The sequence below is a fragment of the Lipotes vexillifer genome, unplaced genomic scaffold (genome assembly GCF_000442215.2).
Source record: "Lipotes vexillifer unplaced genomic scaffold, Lipotes_vexillifer_v1.1 scaffold501, whole genome shotgun sequence".
In the NCBI taxonomy this organism is placed as follows: domain Eukaryota; kingdom Metazoa; phylum Chordata; class Mammalia; order Artiodactyla; family Lipotidae; genus Lipotes; species Lipotes vexillifer.
In genome coordinates, this window is record NW_006770014.1 from 509248 (window position 1) to 529539 (window position 20292).

Genomic DNA, 20292 nt, shown 5'->3' on the forward strand with positions numbered 1-20292 from the left:
ACTGAGGGCCCAGGTGCGCACACCTCCCTTGCTCCTTCATGCTTGATAACCCCATTTTCATACTGGAAGAGGGCAAATACATTTTTAGGCCTTAGAATATGAATAGAGGCAAGAATGATTAGAAGAAAGGAACTAACATATACTGAAGAGTTCATATGGCTGACACTACGTTAGGGGCTTTGCACACATGATCCTCGTAAAAACTCTTACTGCTAACTATTGTAACCCCACTATAAAAGAAAGCTTTAATAAGGCTCAGAGAGGTTAAGTACCTTGCCTAAGGCCACACAGTAAGTGGCAGAGTTCAGAATCTAATTCCACAGACTTGCTAGTGTTTCCTTTTATAAAGTTCTTTTTTTTTTTTTTTTTTTTTTTTTTTAAGCGGGCCTCCCACTGCTGTGGCCTCTCCCATTGCGGAGCACAGGCTTCGGATGCGCAGGCTCAGCGGCCATGGCTCACGGGCCCAGCCGCCCGGCGGCATGTGGGATCCTCCCGGACCAGGGCACGAACCCGCTTCCCCTGCATCAGCAGGCGGACTCTCAACCACTGTGCCACCAGGGAAGCCCTCCTTTTATAAAGTCCTTATTCACGATTTTGAAAAAAGGGAAGCTAGTGTCTCTACGCTTTTAAATTCATAAAAATTGTATATAATTTTAGCAAGAAGAAATCTATTGCATGAAATGAAGGTACAATTGTATCGTATCCCAATTTTACAAGCATATGGTATTTTAACATTTGCTAGCCATGAATTAGGACAGTTCTAAGGCAAACACAACAGATTGGGGCAAGCCCAATTAGACTGTTTTTCTGCATCATGTTAAAGGCAGTCCCTTAGGATGATATAATATACTAGGAGAAACGAAATATTTTTTTCTAAATTTGTTTGTCCAGAAGAATCTCTTTACCATTAAAGTAATACTGTTCATTGTTGCCTGTGCAGGCACACCTTCTCCAAACATTTTTTGGCTCATCACATAGATATAATGACAGAATGTAATGATTTGGAATGATGTATAAGAGGGTAGAAACTGACCTCTTTCTTTTATGTCTTTCCTTAGAAATTTTAAGAGTTAATGGAATGGGTAAAGCAAAGTAGGTTATTATGAGTGCCTTGAGTCATGGAGAGACTGGAATGAGAACCAAGGTGAATGAAGGAGGACTCAGCATCTTGCCTGTAGTCTTGTCCCAGCAGCCGCAATCCACAGTCTCACTTTTGAAGCCCTCTCTCCTATGCATCCCCTGCTAGTAAGAACTTCCCTTCTCCCACTAGATAGTATTCCCATGACCTTTTGTTGATATTGTATTACCCCGTCCTCTTTACTTGATCAGAGCTCCTGGAAAATTGGAAAGTGGTGAAAAAGAAGGAGAAACACACCACGCGTGTCATGACAACAATAGCTGAAAACTACATAACATTTTACAGCTTACAAAATACTGTTTCTCAAAATGGGGTTCCTGGGAGACTTGTCTTAGATTCCCAGGGAAAAGCTAAAATGCAGATTCCTCGTTCCCACCCTATACCTGATGAATCAGAATCTCAGTGGAGGGGAGGGAGGAATGGGTGGAACTCAGGAATCTAAAACTTAAAACTCTCTCCCGATGATTTTTTAATATATACCAAAATTATAACCATTGTCTTATAAAATATTTTCATATATGTTACTTTTTTGTATCGTTCAAGAACCCTCTGTGCTAGGTAATTATTAATATATACCCATTTTACAGATGAGGTGATTGGAACGTGCAAAAGTTACTTGCCTGAGGAGACACAGCTAATTAGCTGTAGAGCTCTGAGTAGCACCCAAGTCTTTTGCCTTGGCCACATAGTCTGTGACCCCTCCCCACACCATGAGGCCTCTGTTGAATGGATTTAACAGAGGATATAACAGTGGAGGATAATACAGTGTTCAAATTCTTTCATGCTTTTGGTTTTGGACTTAAAAATTCATCACCAAACCCGAAGTCACATAGATTGCCTCCTATGTTTTCTTCCAGAAGTTTTACAGTTTTCCATGTTACATTTAGGTCTATGATCCATTTTGAGTTAATCTTTGTGAAAAGTGTAAGCTCTGAGTCCAAGTTCATTTTTTGGTACGTGGACATCCAATTGTCTCAGTGTCATCTGTGGAAAAGACTATCCCTTCTTCACAGAATTGCCTTTGCTCCTTTGTCAAAGAGCTTTGATCCTTGTTGTAAAAGTACTTTACTTCTATTCTCCTTTTTAAAAGGCAGCCAGGGGCTTCCCTGGTGACGCAGTGGTTGAGAGTCCGCCTGCCGATGCAGGGGACACGGGTTTGTGCCCTGGTCCGGGAAGATCCCACATGCCGCGGAGCGGCTGGGCCCGTGAGCCATGGGCACTGAGACTGCGTGTCCGGAGCCTGTGCTCTGCAACGGGAGAGGCCACAACAGTGAGAGGCCCGTGTACCACAAAAAAAGGCAGCCAGATCAGTCCTAAATTTAATGGCTATTTGTTTAGGATTAGGACCCCATCTTTTTAGGAAGGAACATGAGGTAATTTGTAGATGAGAGTATGACCTAAACCCTCTAAGAGTGAATTGGAACAGAATCCATCCATACTGAGGTTAGTGACTCTGGATTAGAGATAGAAAAACCAGGTTCTAGACCTGACTCCACCATTTACATTTTGGGCTTGTCTCCTTCACTGGAAAACTGGGGGGATATTACAAGACATATGCTTACTTATCATATGATTAGTAAGGTAATTACTAATAAGGTTACTAATCATAGGATTCCACTTCTAGGGCCCCAGGTCAAAATAAGGGTAGTGAAACTTCCATCTGGAAAAGGGTTTCCCATTCTGGCAGCAAGCTTGTTCTTTCAGAACTGACTCATGAAGATTCACTGCATTTCTTGCGGCTGATCTATGATACCCACGTCACTTCACCCGTCCCAGAGAGCAGAGGCCTAAGAGACATGCAGAGACCTGATCATGCAATCTTCCTGAATACCCCCTGTGCCTGCGGCTTACATCCCAGACCCATCACATCCTGAGCCTGTGTAGGCATCCCTCCTAGCCCCATGTTTTCATTTCTGACACTGAGGTGTCTTTGTTTACTTATCCCAGCTGGGATCAGGAATGTTTCTTTCTTTCTTGGAGATATATAGGATCCATTCAGCCTCTTTTCTCTCCTTCTCAATCTCTCCTTCCAACTCCCTCTGCCCAAGGCTGACCACACTCCCTCACTCTCAAGAACACACAGCTTATCTATTTTCCATGTTTAAGGCAGCCAAAGGCTTTAAAAGATAATGAAAATCTCTCAACTGCACTGTTGAGTTGCAAAGAATTTGCTAGATTTGCTGGCACAGAGAGTTACAGGAATGTTCTTCTAGTACTTTGTGGTCTGGAATCCCTGGAGGGTCAGGAAGCTACAGGAAACACAGACATGTGAAAATAATTATACTATGGCGTGTTGGCTCTTTGGGGAATGAGGGGGAGAGGCATCATATACTTCTTGCCGAAGAGGGGACAGTTGGGTCTTACAGGATGGTGAGGAGGTCAACAACAGCCTAGACTGGGAGTGGGGGTGAAGGGATCCAGGCAGGGGTAGCACCATGTGCAGAGGAAGGGAAGCATAAAAAAGCGTGCCATTTTGGATGTGGATAGGTCAGCCTTACCCACAGATGGGCAAGTTGACTTAGCTGGTTTGGCTGGTTGGGCAGGTGCCCGTCCCCCCACACCGTGTTCCATGTGTGTCCTTCCTGAGCCTGCTCTTTTCTTAACACTCAGGAAATCAACCATACTCTGTCAAGACTAGAGAGATAAGCATGCTTTGCCGTCTAGCACCGGCAGGACGAGACCTTCAGTGCAGCTGAAGCATAGACTGTGCTTAAGGGCAGCCAGAAGTAAAGGAGAGAAAGGACTGGTGGGAAATGAAAGTTGAAGGATCCTTCCACCCAGGTCATGGGGGCAGGAAGAGGACCTTGCCTAGCCCTGGGTTCTTCTATCTTACGGTGCAGCTCCAAGGAGGAAGCCACGCACCCTGTGTGCTGTGGGGATCTGAAGGAAGCACGTGGATTGCTACGCTCATCCAGCAATGGCAGTGACTTTTAGGAACCAAATTGGCTGGCACCCTGATCTTGGATTTCCCAGCCTCCAGAACTGGGAGAAATCAGTGTTTGTCGTTTAAGCCACCCAGTCTATGGTACTTTGCTATGGCAGCCCAAATTCACTAAGACGATAAGGAATTCAGAAAGAGTGACATGTTTGCAGAAACCATAAAATGCTGTTTCAAATCTACTGCACTTGAGAGGCAGAGAGGACAAGAAGGCAGTTAGATATATTGGGCTGAAGCTCAGTTGTGAGTCAGTGTAGATGAAGGGGCAAATGAGTCACTGAGCGCTCTGGGAAGATAGATACACTGTTAAGGGGATATCCTTAATGCAGAGCAACAGATATTTTACCATGCCCTGGTTAAGCACTGTAGGGCATGCAAAGATGAATTCTGCACAGCCTTCTATCTTAAGGAGCCTACGTTGTTTTAATTATGGCCGTGGACTCAGGTCCAATATGTACAAAAAATATTTCTAAGAAGTATTGCTGAAGTAAGGTGTAAAATTAATGTCTACAAGTTTAGGTCTGTTTCCCTGGCTTTCTCTGAGGTTTGACATATAAGTACGTACCCCTTTTGTTTTCATTCTTTTTTTTTCTTCGGATTACTTATGAGATTAAACCAAATTCTAGGATATGATAAACATGAGAATTGATTTACTTGCTCTTTATTTTCTATCTTACTTTATAATTAAACATAACATGGCTAACTCATAGCTGTCCAAAAAATGAAGGGTGCATCTTTACGAAAATCTCCAATCTTAGGAATTAAAGCGGAGAGAGAATGGAGGAAGGTTAACACAGTTTACTTAGTTTTTAGAGCAAAACACCTTTTAAAAAGATATTTTCCTGTATGTTGGTTAACTATTTTTAGGTAAACACACACACACAGAAACACACATGCAGCTACAGTCTCTCAATTGACTGCTAAAGCTTATGAAATGTGCAGTAAATATTTAAGAAAATACTTAAAATATTTAAGAAAATATTTAAACATTTAAGTAAAATTTAAGAAATATTCTAAAATATATGAATTTGCATGAAGGACAACTGCAGGACTGCTGTACGCTCCTTTAGAAATTAAACTTTGGAATAAAAGATAAAATTTTAGAATTTGAATTTAATAGGCATGCTAAAAGTATGCATGATATGCACTTTATAGCATCACAAATTGAGAAACGGTAATTTAAAGCAAGCAATGGTATCTTGTTTCACCAGAAATTTGTATATTTTGCCAATACTTTTGTAATATCTTAATCTCTTTCTAAAGTATGAGATTTCTTATTGAAAAAAATTCAGATACAGTGGATGCATATAGAAAATTTGTCTTCGGTCTCTTTATTTAAACATTTTAAGTTTAATTCCTCTTTAATCACATTTTAGCCTGTGGCATACACGTAACACATTTTGTTCTTCCCCAGAAACTGATGTGTTTACTCTTTTATGGACTCAAAGGGGCTTTTCAAATTAACTTCAATTTTTATGGCCCCTTTTTCATATCCCATGTGTGAATTTACTGTGCAGACTTATGAATGATGGAACCACCTTCAGCAGCTGACTATCGAATTGCTTTGCTTGGGTGAGTATAGAAAACCTTTGGCAATGTGGTTCAGACCCGAGTTTAGCACTTAAGCGAAACTTTTTAGAACTGGCCAGGATATAAATCAATATGAAGGAGGCACCTGAACGCAAAAACACACTTTTAAAAATTCATTAAAAATTTGAAATTATTTTCAATTAAGTTTCTATGACCGCAGTTCGTCTCTCTTGAACAAATTAGTTCCCTTTTTAAGAGTTTTATCTTTTCAAGTATCTATTGTGTTAGTGCTCAAGGTAGAACTCTAAGTAAAATTACAATTTTAAAACCTTTTGGGCAATGATTCTAATTAATATAATTAATATTTTAGCAAAATGTCATGGGCTGTAATTGAAAGAAATCATCTGGGTCTGAAGAGTACCTACTGAGGGCAGCCCTATTAAGATTAATTCTGAGGTGAGTAAATTAATTTCCTGGACTTGCAAAGCAGCAAAGGGAAGCTTTTCCCTCTTCAGAAACCTGGAGGGGTTGGTCTTTGGCCCTGTTGAGGCCCAAGGACTATCTGGGCTGATTAACATACATATAATTAAAGTGCATCAGCTAGAAAGGCAGACCCAGTTCTATTTGGCTCCGAACTACTGTGAAATAATTTTCCTATCTACATTATTTACTGTGTGTGTGTGTGTGTGTGGCGCAGAGGGGAGTCTAGTTTCCCTGAATATCATTCCGCTGCCTTCTTGGGGTTCGTGCTTCCTCTCCTAGCAGACACCAAAGAGTAGACAAGATTTCCCTAGCATTCAAACTAGATTTTCTTTCCGTTCATATCACCATTTTCAAGACACATTTTTCATCACCTGGTAAGAAACACTGTAAATAATTGAGGTGATCCATCAAGAGACCCATTCTTGATAATGAAAAATTGCATAACTCAGTAGAAGTCAATTAAAAACCACGAACTTCAGAACCCTTTGCTCAGTGAAGATTTATTATTATAGAGGCATTTAATACAATCGATTATGGGGTCAACAATTTTTAAAGTTCTAAAAAGTCAGTTAAATCTTGACAATAAACTTAAGATTTACACAATATCAAAGTATATTAGTTCTTCAAAATGAAAAGTTTTTTCTTTTCCCTCCTTTACCATAAAATGTCTGAGATGTTCAGGATTTTAAAACCACACAAGAAACAACAATCCACGGCGAGATTTTTTTTTTTTTTTCCTTTGTAGGTTTTAAATGATTCTTACTCTTTGGTTGTGCCTATACAATGAAAAGTAGACAACAAATTAAATGAGGTAAGTCAGGATATTTTTGTTAAACCAAATATCTGAATAATTAGAACTACCTACAAAATGAGTCAAAATATTTTTGTTACCTGGTTACTTGGTTAGGACACAGCCAAAATTTAATAGAATGAACTATCTTATACAACTGCATATAATTAAAAAAAAATAAACAGTGACTTTATTTCTTTAGAGACATCCAATGCTGTGTGAGTGGCCAAGGGGAAAATGCCAAGTCTCTCAAATGTAACCTGCATAATACTTTTCTTGCCTTTTAGTGGCTTTCCATGGCCCACATATGAAATTAAGGAGCAACACCTATCTTCAAAAATCAAAAATATTTATTTTGAGGTACCTAGTCTCCCAGCATAAGTTTAAACTGTGCTTAGATTTAGGTGGGATATGGTACTCAGGCCTGACAGATGCCTAACTCCAGCCAACAGAGCACATGTGACTTACTTCCTACTGAAATTAAACTGCCAAAAGAAAGGGAGGGATTGTCCCCTTTCTTACTAACAACGAATGCAATCGTTAGAATTCTTCAGGTTTGGAATTCGAGCACAGCTCTTGTGTTTTCCTCTTGATGTGTGACAAGAATGAATAATATCAAAAACAAAAATAAACCTCATTTAAACAAGCAGTCCTCTGACTTTATAAGCCTCAACATCAAATACATCAAATTCTAAAACTACCTAAGACCCGTGAAATGTCAAAGCTGAGGGGATGACACGCTGGAGACAGGGGACAGACTTTTTAAATCTTTCAATTTGTTTGAAACTATTAGCATTAACTTTGTTCATTTCTGTTGAGATATTGCCACTTCAACTGACTACGAGAAGCCACATTTCATATTCATATAAATATTTGACTTTGACCTCATAAAAAGTCCCTTGGGTCTATAATACTTTTATTCTTGTATAATCTAAAACAAATCCTTTCCTTTTAAAAATCAAACAGACCACGTTACACACACAGTTGACTATTTACAAAGCACCCAATTAAATCCTACTTACTTCTCTCTCACTCTAAAAATTCCATCTAACTGGTGGGTAGAGTACTGATCACATTAAATGCATAATGCTCACAAGCCCTGAAAGTCCTATCTAACCTAGAAAACACTACCTTCCTTAAAGAGAAAAGAAAGTCTTAAAAATAAGTGTAAGGTTTTGAAGAAATGAGACCAGAAATCACAGTACAAGACAGATAAATCTACTTTAATATTCACATGTAAAAGTTACACATCACAAGAGATTGGACAGTAGTTTAGCAGTTAACTAACATAGCTATAGTGAAAATCATTTTTATAAAAAAATAATCTAGATGCGGTCATCAGAATTTTTGGTCTACTTAAAGTTAATGTTTGAAGATCGACTTTTACCCCTGCTTGAAGGATTTGCCATTATGCCTTTCAAATTTTTTTCTCCCACTGTTGCCTATTAATATTCTTTGGAGGAAGGAAAGCAGAAAGTGTTCATTTCCAAGAGTTTGTCCTTTGGTAGCAAGCAGAGAACATTTTTCATTTCTATGATTTAAATAGTCTGTACAGACATGAAACTTAGTGACATTAAGCTTTTGTGTAAAATGAAGAATGGTAAGTATTTTTTCACTTTGATTAAAACAGTAGATTTCCTAAACTCGTAAGGATCCAAGCATTTCCCCATCCTGTAAGCAAAATCATTCAGAATCCATTTTGACCTCAGTTAAAAAACAAAAAACACACACTTACTCTTTATATATTACACTATCAAACCCTGTACTTAAAAACTGATAAAGGATACTATCAACATGTATGCTTCAAATACAAAGATTTCAATCTAGGTTAAAGAAAACACATTTGAATGGACTCAGAACAAGTTTATTTTGTGATTAAACATCTCATGCAGTCATGCAGGACCACTAGCTATAACTGTTACTTCCGAGTCTACAGGACACTGGGCAAAACAAAAACAAATTAAAAGCCAGGCCAAACAGAAAAGACATTCAAGATACCAAGAGCTCTTCAACTGAGCTGGAAAATAATTTTCCAAAAGAAATATTCCCATAGATTAAAAAAAACACACACATAATATTTACAAAAAAATATTTAATTAAAAATATCTTATAATTACAGTAGTCTATTAAAGCATATACTTTCTCACACTTATAGAACATCTCTATATATACACGGTATGAAATGTCACTCAGTTATCTATACAATATGTAACATTCCTGCAGAGAATAGAAAGTTCCCTGCCCCCTTATAATCATCTATTTTAAACAATAGATGTAAAAAAAATATCTACAATGCTCTGGTATATTAGTAAAGCTTCAAAACAAAAATTGAGCTCCTTGGTCACAAAGTAGGTTTCTAAAAGTCGGATTTGCTCTTGATCTTTTATCAGTCCTGTCGCACTTAAGCTTAAAAGTTTAACTGCACCTCCAAAAAACACAGAAATGTACAATTCACAGCGGTTATAAATGAGACGAAAGAGAATACGTATGTAGAATGTTTATGAACGTGCAAAAAAAAAGGATGAAAGTTTTATTTTTCTTCCCTCTCTCTCTTGGAATGACAAGTGAAACGTTTCTAGGATTTGCTGATGTTTTTTTCCTTTCCTCCGGTGGCTTTTTCTCTAACTTCTGCTCTTCCCCCTCCCTTTCTTGTGCTCCTGGCTCGGGCTCAGGCGGCCGCACACCTGTGGAAGAGGAATGAATAGAGGGGGTGTGTGAACCTTCCCGCTGCAGACTAACTGGCGCCACCGACCAAACTCAAGACATGCTTGATCAACAACCCAAAACAAACCACCGGGTCAGACTACACTCGCAGTCCGCCGCCCGGCCAGGCGCCGAGCAGGCAGCTGCGGGCCCCCGGGAAGCCCGAAGAAGGGATCCGAACTCCCGGGCCCTCCCTGCGTCCTCCTTCGTGGGTGTCAGAGTGCGCGGGGGGTGGGCATCGGGCACCACGCCTACGAGGGTACCCACCCTCGGCGGGGAGAGGGCAGTTAGAGCCCGCCGGTCGCTGGGGGCGGCACGGGGGGTGGCGGGAGCGTGAGCTGATCCGTCTCCATTTAGAGTGAACCCCCAATTGCTGAAGCTAAGCTTCACTTACTAAACTGGGTGGCAGGGAGAGAGAGGGGGTGTCCACCTCCTTGGGAATTTGCCCTCAGAAATGCTGGAGGCAAAGAACGCCGCTGTGGAAGGCGCCGGGGACGGGCGTCTCTGGCGACCGGCCACACGAGAAGGGAAACGCGCGCTCACCTGGAGAGCTAGGCTCAGCGGCACAGAATGCTGTCGCCCTGCTTGTTCACCGCGCCGGCCTGGAACAACAACGAACACCAAGGTAAAGGTGAGCAGGCGCGAACAACGCACTCGCCACGGTCTTCCTCGATTCGTTCTCGGAACCCAGGCTGGCCCGCCGACGCCCCCATCCCAGCCTACAGTCCTGGGGACGCCCCCTTCCCCGAGCACAGGCTGGACCTGACAGCCCACGGTGCGCACAGCCCTAGTCCCGCCCCGCGCGTTCACCCGGCCTGTGCTCGCTGCACCCAGCCCGCCGCTGGCGGCTCCCGGCGCCGGAGGAGCAGGAGGGGGCAATTGTCATTCTCGCCCCTGCCCCGAGGAAAAGGGAGCGCCCGCGTCCCACCACCCTGCCACAGCCCTCCTGGACTCCCACGGGGTCCACCCCGGGCCGGCAGCCGGCCTCTCACCGGGTCGGTGTTGAGCGCCGTGAGCGGGGTCCGCGGCGGCGCGGCCGGACAGGTCCCAGCCGGGTGGTGCGGCGGCGCCGGCGCCGGCGGCTGCCTCAGCAGAGCCGGGTGCGTCTCCAGCGCCAGCTGCAGGTCCAGGATGTAGTCGATAACGTGCTGCAGGATCTCCACTTTGCTCACTTTCTTGTTGGGCGGGATGGTGGGCACCAGCCTCCGCAAGCGGCTGTAGCAGTCGTTCATATCGCACTGCAGGCAGAGCGCCGGCTCGTCGGCCGCCGCCTCGGCCGCCTTGCAGCGCGCTGCCGCCGCCGCGGCCGCCGCCGCCGCGGAGCCACCCAGGCTGTGGCCGTGCTCGGCCAGGCAGCGCAGCGCCAGTTCCCCGCCGCCGCAGCCCGACGGCGCCTTACGGCCCGAGGGGCGCACCGGGCTCACCGCCTTCATCGCGCGCGCCCTGCGCGAGCGAACCCGGTGGGGCGAGCGAGGGAGGCAGGCAAGCTCCAGGCCCCCGCCCGCGACCGGCTCCGCTCCCCTTGCCTTTGCGCCCCGCGCGCTCGGTCCGCGCTCGGGGCACCGCGAAGCTCCCGGCGATCCCGCGCCCAACAATTGACGGGAGGGTCGCTTCGGGTTTTGCGAGGGGATCTCTACTCAATGGGCGACACTCGGCCGAGACCAAAAGGCAAGAAAAATCAAAAGCACCGGAAGGAAAGCAGCCCACTGGGTTCCCTAGTCACTCCCTTCGGACCTCCAACCCGACCGCCGCCGCTGCGCTCCCTCTAGCCCGAGGTTTCCCCGCTCCAGGAATCGACTCACAACCGCGCCTCCGCTATGCTCTCGCACGGCCCGCCGCGCAGCTGTATTTATAAGCCGCGCGCCCCGGGGGCGGGGCCAGCGCGTTGGCCGTGTCGCCGGGCGAGGGAGCAGAGCTGGGCTGGGCTCGCGGGCGGGTGCGCGGAGGGAGGCGACAAGGGCTGGGGCTCCGGAAGATGCTGGGGGGCGGGAGCTGGGCAACCCGAGTGGAGGGGTGGGCGGGGTTATGGAGTGGCCAGCCAATCAGGCGGACGGTGCCACCTCAGGGAATGGCGCTCGGGCCAATGGGAAGGGCACTCCATTCCGTCAACGCCGTGGGTGGGGGCTCTGAGAAAAGAGAGCTGGGTGGGAGTCGGGCCAAGCTGGTGAGTGCCTTAGGGAGGGGAAAAGAGAGGGAGAAGTTCCTGCGAAGAACTGCGGGAATGTGCGGCTGGAATTTACTCTACCCCCGGCTTAGGCGGCTGAGGGAGCGCTGGGCCCTGCTCGAGGCTCTCCTGTCACTCCGAACAGCGCGGCACCCAGGGACCCTCCGCCACCCGTCACTCCATCCCTGGGATTCCAGCGCCTTAAGAAGGACGCTGTTCAAGAAGGCACGTTCGTTCTCCTCTCTATTTTCCCCCTCCATTTCTTTATTCGCCTTTTCACAATTGCCGAAACCATAATGATGGAATGGAATGCGGAGGCTTTCCGTTCCTGTTTTTAAAACGTTAAAGCTTAGGGGGAAAGAAAAAAAAAAAAGAAAAGGCCAAATGCAGATTTTTTGGTGAAGGGACGTGTAAGTAAAATCAAAACGTCGTGGGGTTTTTCTTTTACCCATCTAGATGCAAAAGTGGGCTCAAGAAATGCAACTGCCTTCCGCATTAAATTAGAGCACGTAAATATATGTATAACTAACTGACTCACTCTGTTATAAAGCAGAAACTAACACACCATTGTAAAGCAATTATACCCCAATAAAGATGTTAAAAAAAAAATAAAAAATAAAATAAAATAAAAATAAAAAAAAATAAAAAAAAATAAAAATAAAAAAATAAAAATGCATGGGCACGGAGTATTTAAAATTTCACCATGACATATAATATTAATCTGTTTTATGTAAAATTCATACCTGTAACTTAATGTAGGCCATTAATGCACTGCTTCACGTTCCCCGCTTTAAATAAGATACTGAGGATGTCCAGAATCTCCTCCTTTTGCAACGAAGCAGTAAAATTCACACTTCCAGTCCCTGGAGTCCTGCTTGGGCCCCACCCTGCAGAAAAGTCTGCTAATTAAAGACGTTTCTGTGTTAGATTTCTAATGGGAAAGCTGTCCTTCAATGGCTCAAAACAAAATTGCACAATGAACTTTGATAGGGCCTTGTGTGTACTCTGCAAGAAAAACTTGAGCCCTTCAGATAAGAAATGAGCATAAAAACTCTGTCAGTGGGGACATGAATTTTGTGTGCCTTTACCCTTCCTTCCCAGAACAGAAATACCTGAATCTGGCAGGAATTTTGTTTAACCACGTGGGTACTTTATGACTATTGCATTGCTATTTCCCCAGAGCACATTCCTTTTTCCTGATGAAGTGAGGAGTGACCTTTTAATGCTCGTTTCACAGGTAGATGCAACAACCCTCCTCTCCCCTAATCCTTATGCATTAAGGCCTCTGATAATTGTTTGGAAGCGAGTGACAGTCTCACTTACTCATGAGCATACCTAGCTGGTCTACATACACACTTATCAAGAAACGCAGAATTAGAAAACCCAAAAGAAGGCTCTCTTCTAAATACAGGCATAGTTTTATATAGGCTTAAATTGATATAAATACACACAGAGTGAATATTGTCAATGTTGATAGAAAGCTGGGCAAGGGAGCCCTGCTGGGTGTAAGCTATTCCCCTGGAGCCAATCACATCAGCATAGGTGATAATAATAAAAGGATATATGTACAGATGTTTTGTTCCATTGATTTTTTCCCCCTCCTTCCTAGAGTTTAAAAACTGCTCCAAAATTTAAAACCTAAGATTATTCTCTGCTTGGCAAAATGTAAGTATGCTAATATGCCCAGGGCACACTCACACTTCAGAACTTTACATGTCCTAGGTTGCTTAAAATTTAAGTTTGAAATAGGTGACACAAAGGGACAGTCATATCCATCTTTTTGGACTTGGTGAAACCTCAGAGAGCCATGACCTGGGTGTGGCCAGTGCCAGATACCAAAGTTTCAAGTTTTTTGGGGGTTGCTCTGTGTGTGACTGCGTTAAAGTCAGACTGAGTGACTTCGGGACTCTGGGGGGTAAGTTAAAGGAATGTACTCTGGCCACATGATCAAGAACACCCAGGAGAAATGTGATCTCCAAATCCTGCCAGCAGAGGAGGTAGAATCACTTATTGTATCCCTCTTTGTGAAGGTGGGAAGGCAGGAAGATATTGGAAAAAAAAATCAAAGTTCTACATAAAACACGATACAGTGGAAAGAAGGTATACATCCTGTGCTTTTTGGCCCAGGAAACGAGTCTTAGGAGCTACACAGCGTTATGTTTTTGATTTTTAGACACAGTCACTTACATGACGTCAAAGCTAAAGTCACGAAAGACTCCAGGCACTGATAGTTCAAAACAAGAGGTTACTCAGCACTTGCCAGCTTTGGAAAAACCTTACAAGCGACATTATTTCTGCCGTGTAGAAAAAGAAATTCAGTTTCCCACGACTCTTCCTTTTACTTCAAACTGCTTCCCTCGCGCTTGTAAAAAGTAAGGCAGACTAGCCAAAAGCCCTTTGCCATGAAAGTGCTAGAGACTCCCAAAATATACCTCCATGGGAAACGGGGGTGAAATATTCATAGGAGAATTGCTAGGGAGTCCTGGTGACCAGAGTCATGTGTACACCCCTCCTCCAGACAAAGGGGTCTGCAGCCCTTTCTGGGGTTGCTTTCTAGATGCTAATCAGACCCTCGCTGAACTGCAACACCCAGGCTCTTAGAATTCACAATCGCCCTGTGTTTACATGAAGCAAGGGTATCCAAGCATATTGTGCTATTCAGCCCAAAGGCCTTTTTAGGACTTGATACTTCTTTCTCCATGGCCTGCAGTGAAACAGTGGGTGGGCTCAGGCACACAGATAAACATGAGCGTTCCTATGCCTTGGTCCCTCCCTGGATGTAAGTGGTCACTGAACAAGGCACATGCATTCTTTCCGGGCATAAGAAACCCCTGTGTACTCTGCTGCAGGAAAGTCCCTTGCTCCAAAAGAGTAAATTGGGCAATGAGGCAATTCAAACTCAAGGCTGCTTTATCTGGTACTAAGCATTACAGACTTACTTGTGCTACCCTTGGACTGCTGATACCAGTCCCGGAAACGCAGATAACCTCTCGGTTTGCCCGGTCTTGGAAAAGGCTTATAGGAAGAGGACTTTATATACTGAACATAGCTGGGCAGTTGTGGCCATCAAAAATGCCTACTACAGGAGTTTTGAAAGGTAGTCTGTTGAAATAAGATGTAGGTGATTTTTTTAAAAGCTCTCCTGGGGCTTCCCTGGTGGCGCAGTGGTTGAGAATCTGCCTGCCAATGCAGGGGACGCGGGTTCATGCCCTGGTCTGGGAAGATCCCACATGCTGCAGAGCAACTAGGCCTATGAGCCACAACTACTGAGCCTGTGCGTCTGGAGCCTGTGCTCCGCAACAGGAGAGGAAGCTAGAGTGAAAGGCCCGCGCACCACGATGAAGAGTGGCCCCCGCTTGCCACAACTAGAGAAAGCCCTTGCATAGAAACGAAGACCCAGCACAGCCAAAAAAAAAAAAAAAAAAAAAAAAAAAAAAAAACTCTCCTTAGACAGATTAAGGACAGAAAATGAATAGACAGAGGTGTCATTTGTTTTTACCTTAAGAGACATCAAGAACATGGGCTCAAAATCAGCCTGGGCTCCAGTTTTGGCTCCTTGATTTACTAGTTTTATATCATTAAGCTGGATTCTTAAATTCTTGTGCCTTTATATATGAAATGAAGATAAAACTATCTACTTCATAAGGTATTTATAATATATATGCAAACTTATATAAAGTGTCTGGCATATAATGTGTGCAAAAAATGTTAACATTTATTATTTTTTTTGGTAAATAGTTCTTCCCAGTTTGTGGCTTGTCTTTTCATTCACTCAGTCTTTTGAGAGCAGAAGTTTTTAATTTTGATGATGTTCAGTTAATCAATTTGTTCTTTTAGGGATCATGCTTTTGGTATTGATCTATCTAAGAAATCTTTGCATAACCCAAGGTAACAAAGGTTTTCTCCTATGTTTTCTTCTAGAAGTTTTATAATTTTTAGGTAGGGTTGGTTTCACAGTCCTGCAACTTATTCAGTCACACAGGGTCCTGCTCATGGAAGGGCCCCATGCTTGGTTTAATGCTCTGCTATTAGCATTTTGAAATTCTCAGTAATTTCTGAACAAGGGGACCCGCATTTTCATTTTGCATTGGGCCCACATGATATGTAGCCAGTGTTGGTTTTATGTTTATGTTTAGGTCTATGATCTATTTTGAGGTTACTTTGGTATGTGGTTCAAGATATGGACTGAAGTTAATATTTTTGCATATGCATATCCAATTGTTCCATTGGACTGCCTTTGCACCTTTGTCAAAAGTTGGTTGTATATATGTATGGGTCTATTTCTGGCCTCTGAATTCTGTTCTGTTGGTCTATTTGTCTATTTTTACACTCTGACCACACTGTATTGATTACATAGCTTTATAATGTCTTGAAATCAGGTAGTGCTGATTGGCGGGTCTTCCAGCTTTGTTCTTTCTCAAAGTTGTTTGGCTAATCTGGAGATGCTGCATTTCCATATGAATGTTAGAATCAGTTTGTGAATTTCTTCAAAAAAGGACTTGTACCCAAAATATATAAAGAACATATACCCAGAATATATAAAGAACTGTTAAAACTCAATAATAAGAAAACAAACAACCCAGTTAAAAAGTGGACACAAGACTCGATCGGACAATCCAGTTAAGTGAGATATACAAATGACAAATGAGCACATGAAAAGATGCTCAGTGTCACTGATCATTTGGGTCGCGCTTCAAAACTACAATGAGATACCACTTACACACTTGTCAGAACTGCTAAAATTAAAAAGGCTGACCATTCTAAATACGGGTGAAGATGTGGAACAACTGGAACCCTCTACACTGCTGGTGGGAATGTAAACGGAGAAAAATCACTTTGGAAAACAGTTTAGCAGTTTCTTAAAAAGTTAAATGTACACATATCATATGACCCATCCATTCCACTGCTAGGCATTTATCCAAGAGAGATAAAATCATATATCCAGGGGCCACGAAGGGACATGAGAATGATGGATGTGTTTATTATCTTGATTGTGGTAATGGTTTCACCGATATATAATACATTGAAACTTATCAAGTTGTACATCATATCTATATCTATATCTATACCTATTGTATGCCAATTATATCTCCATAGAACTATTTAAAAGTATTAATTTTAAAAATTAACGTTAAGATCTCAGAAGAGTCCCTTCCATGAATCCACCAGGGTTTGTTTTCTATCTTCCATAACTGGGCATTTTATAGTCTCTCTCTTTCTCTTTCTTTTAAACTCTGTATCAAATTGCTCTCAAGCAGGCATTTTAGGATTAACTGAATTCTGGTGAGATGCCCTCCAAAGCAGGCATGAGACATATACTGATTCAATGTATCAGCTGTCATGGTTATGCATTAACATATTCAATCACTTGCCAGAAGTGGATTCTGCTAAAACCACATCCACTCCTCCCTGTTTTGTACTGTTCTGATGTGACAGGGATTTGAGGCTCTGAGGAGGACTCAGCCTGATTATTTGAAATACTTTTCCCTTTTGCAAAAACTAAAGCTATGTTCTGGACTCTCATCTCCGTGCTTCACCCCGGTTGTGACCTCTTCTGTCTCAATTACCCCAAATTAGCAGCTGCCGTGGGACAAATGCACACTGAGTGGAGAAGATAAGCAGCCTCATCATTCTGTTTTCAGGATGGCCTAGGATTTTTTCCTCTTCACCATTTCCTCCCCAAGAAAATAAACAATCTAACAGGATTAAATGCATTCATTTCCAGAGCAGGGAGCAAAAATTCCCAGTAGGCACCATATTTTTGCCTTTAAAATCCTATGGCTCAATCTGTAGCCTCAGCTTCTCCATCTGGCAAGAGAAGGGATTTACAGGGATGGAGTGAGGATTAGCTGCTTTGAAAGCCCCAGAGGAAAGGCAGTAAGTAAACAATAGGGGGCAGTATACTTGCGCATAATAGATACTCAATGTCCATTAATGTCTGTGCCATATTGAAAGGGGCTTGTAATAGGTAAAATGGTTATGAAGGTGCCAAAGAGACCAAGTTCCTGCTTTACCTTATCATTATCCTTTAGCCTTTTGAGAAATTCAAAACAAAATTTATTTATTCGTTTGTTTGCTTATTTATTTATTACTTAAAAATTCGTGCCAATAATTTTTTTTTTTTTTTTTTTTTTTTTTTTTTGCGGTACACGGGCCTCTCACTGTTGTGGACTCTCCCGTTGCAGAGCACAGGCTCCGGACACGCATGCTCAGCGGCCATGGCTCACGGGCCCAGCCGCTCCGCGGCACGTGGGATCTTCCCGGACCGGGACATGAACCCGCATCTCCTGCATCTGCAGGCGGACTCTCAACCACTGCACCACCAGGGAAGCCCTAAATATTGATATATATTCCTCTGCTGCATTCTTTCTTGGAGCAGGTAATAATGTGAGGCTTTGCCAAGAAACGTTCTGCTCATAGCACAAATCATTGCTAGACTTAACTGATGGAGGCGTTTCGTTATATTTCCCTTTCTTTTAAAGTGAACACAAAATAATCTCAGAATATAGAAAGAGCACAATTAAATGTGTTTTAACTACTTAGAGGAAAGATACCGAATAAACAGTAATTTGCTTCACATCTTGGAACTGAATGTTGAATAGGAATCCATGACAGCAAATCTGCCTATGCTGAGAAAAAACCTTCCCATTTTGTTGATGTCTAGGTCAAGGTTCCTAAGAACAGATACAATGGTCAAGAAACAGTTGAATTGGGCCTTCCATGGTGGCGCAGTGGTTAAGAATCCGCCTGCCAATGCAAGGGACACGGGTTCGAGCCCTGGTCTGGGAAGATCCCATATGCCGTGGAGTAACTAAGTCCGTGTGCCATAACTACTGAGCCTGAGCTCTAGAGTCTGCAAGCCACAACTACTGAGCCCATGTGCCACAACTACTGAAGCCCGTGCGCCTAGAACCCGTGTTGTGCAACAGGAGAAGCCACTGCAATGAGAAGCCTGTGCACTGCAACGAAAAGTAGCCCCCGCTTGCTGCAACTAGAGAGAGCCTGCGTGCAGCAGTGAAGACCCAACGCAGCCAGAAATAAATATAAATAAATAAATTTATAAAAAGAAACAGTTGCATTATTTTTACCCTGAAGAGGAATTTTGGAGACAGTTTTGTAGAACTCACGCAGTTGTCATTGGTTATTAGATGGCTCACAATGTCAGCGAACTGTGTACCTGCGGTGGAAAATGAGTGTGTGGAAAGTAGATGAACACCGTGAAAACTCACTTGTATGTAGAATAATTAAACGAGTACATTTTTCTCCTAGTGCAACAAAGCACCAAAGGAATTAAAGACGCAGAATTAAAGGAAAGAGACTGAGTTAACTTTGAACTTTATCAACGTCGGTAATTGTATATAAAAGTAGTTCAGTTTGAACAAACCATCCCTTTGGGAGGGATTACAGGTAGAACTATTTTCTCTTGAATAAAATTAAACGATATTATAATCTTAAATGAAATATTTTTTCTTTTTTAAAAAATTTTTAAATTTAATTTTATTTATTGTTTTATACAACAGGTTCTTATTAGTCATCAATTTTATACACATCAGTGTATACATATCAATCCCAATCTCCCAATTCATCACACCACCGCCCCGCCGCTTTCCCCCCTTGGTGTCCATACGTTTGTTCTCTACAGCTGTGTCTCAATTTCTGCCCTGCAAACCGGTTCATCTGTACCATTTTTCTAGGTTCCACATACATGTGTTAATATATGATATTTGTTTTTCTCTTTCTGACTTACTTCACTCTGTATGACAGTCTCTAGATCCATCCACGTCTCTACAAATGACCCAATTTCGTTCCTTTTTATGGCTGAGTAATATTCCATTGTATACATGTACCACATCTTCATCCATTCGTCTGTCGTTGGGCATTTAGGTTGCTTCCATGTCCTGGTTATTGTAAATAGTGCTGCAATGAACATTGGGGTGCATGTGTCTTTTTGAATTACGGTTTTCTCTGGGTATATGCCCAGTACTGGGATTCCTGGGTCATATGGTAATTCTATTTTTAGTTTTTTAAGGAACCTCCATACTGTTCTCCATTGTGGCTGTATCAATTTACACTCCCACCAACAGTGCAAGAGGGTTCCCTTTTCTCCACACCCTCTCTAGCATTTGTTGTTTGTAGATTTTCTGATGATGCCATTCTACCTGGTGTGAGGTGATACCTCATTGTAGTTTTGATTTGCATTTCTCAAATAATTAGTGATGTTGAGTAGCTTTTCATGTGCTTCTTGGCCATCTGTATGTCTTCTTTGGAGAAATGTCTATTTAGGTCTTCTGCCCATTTTTGGATTGGGTTGTTTGTTTTTTTAATATTGAGCTGCATGAGCTGTTTATATATTTTGGAGATTAATCCTTTGTCCGTTGATTCATTTGCAAATATTTTCTCCCATTCTGAGGGTTGTCTTTTTGTCTTGTTTGTGGTTTCCTTTGCTGTGCAAAAGCTTTGAAGTTTCATTAGGTCCCATTTGTTTACTTTTGTTTTTATTTCCATTACTCTAGGAGGTGGATCAAAAAAGATCTTGCTGTGATTTA

At 42.7% G+C, this 20292-nt stretch overlaps 1 protein-coding gene across 1 annotated transcript; it reads right to left on the reverse strand.

The window, feature by feature from the left end:
- Positions 1-6570: 6570 nt before the first annotated feature.
- Positions 6571-11407, reverse strand: ID4 (inhibitor of DNA binding 4). The gene is made up of 3 exons (XM_007445949.1): positions 10575-11407; positions 10126-10184; positions 6571-9563 (listed from the first exon to the last, which is right to left on the reverse strand). The coding sequence occupies exons 1-2, from the start codon at positions 11013-11015 to the stop codon at positions 10140-10142; spliced, it is 486 nt and encodes a 161-aa protein (XP_007446011.1). The 5' UTR covers positions 11016-11407; the 3' UTR covers positions 6571-9563; positions 10126-10139.
- Positions 11408-20292: the final 8885 nt, after the last annotated feature.

What these genes read in the sequence shown, in the direction of transcription:
- ID4 (XM_007445949.1), bottom strand. Translation starts at nt 11,015, where the DNA reads ATGAAGGCGGTGAGCCCGGTGCGCCCCTCGGGCCGTAAGGCGCCGTCG. An exon ending in CGGCGCTCAACACCGACCCG is followed by an intron (nt 10,185 to 10,574) that starts GTGAGAGGCCGG and finishes TTGTTGTTCCAG; the next exon opens with GCCGGCGCGGTGAACAAGCA.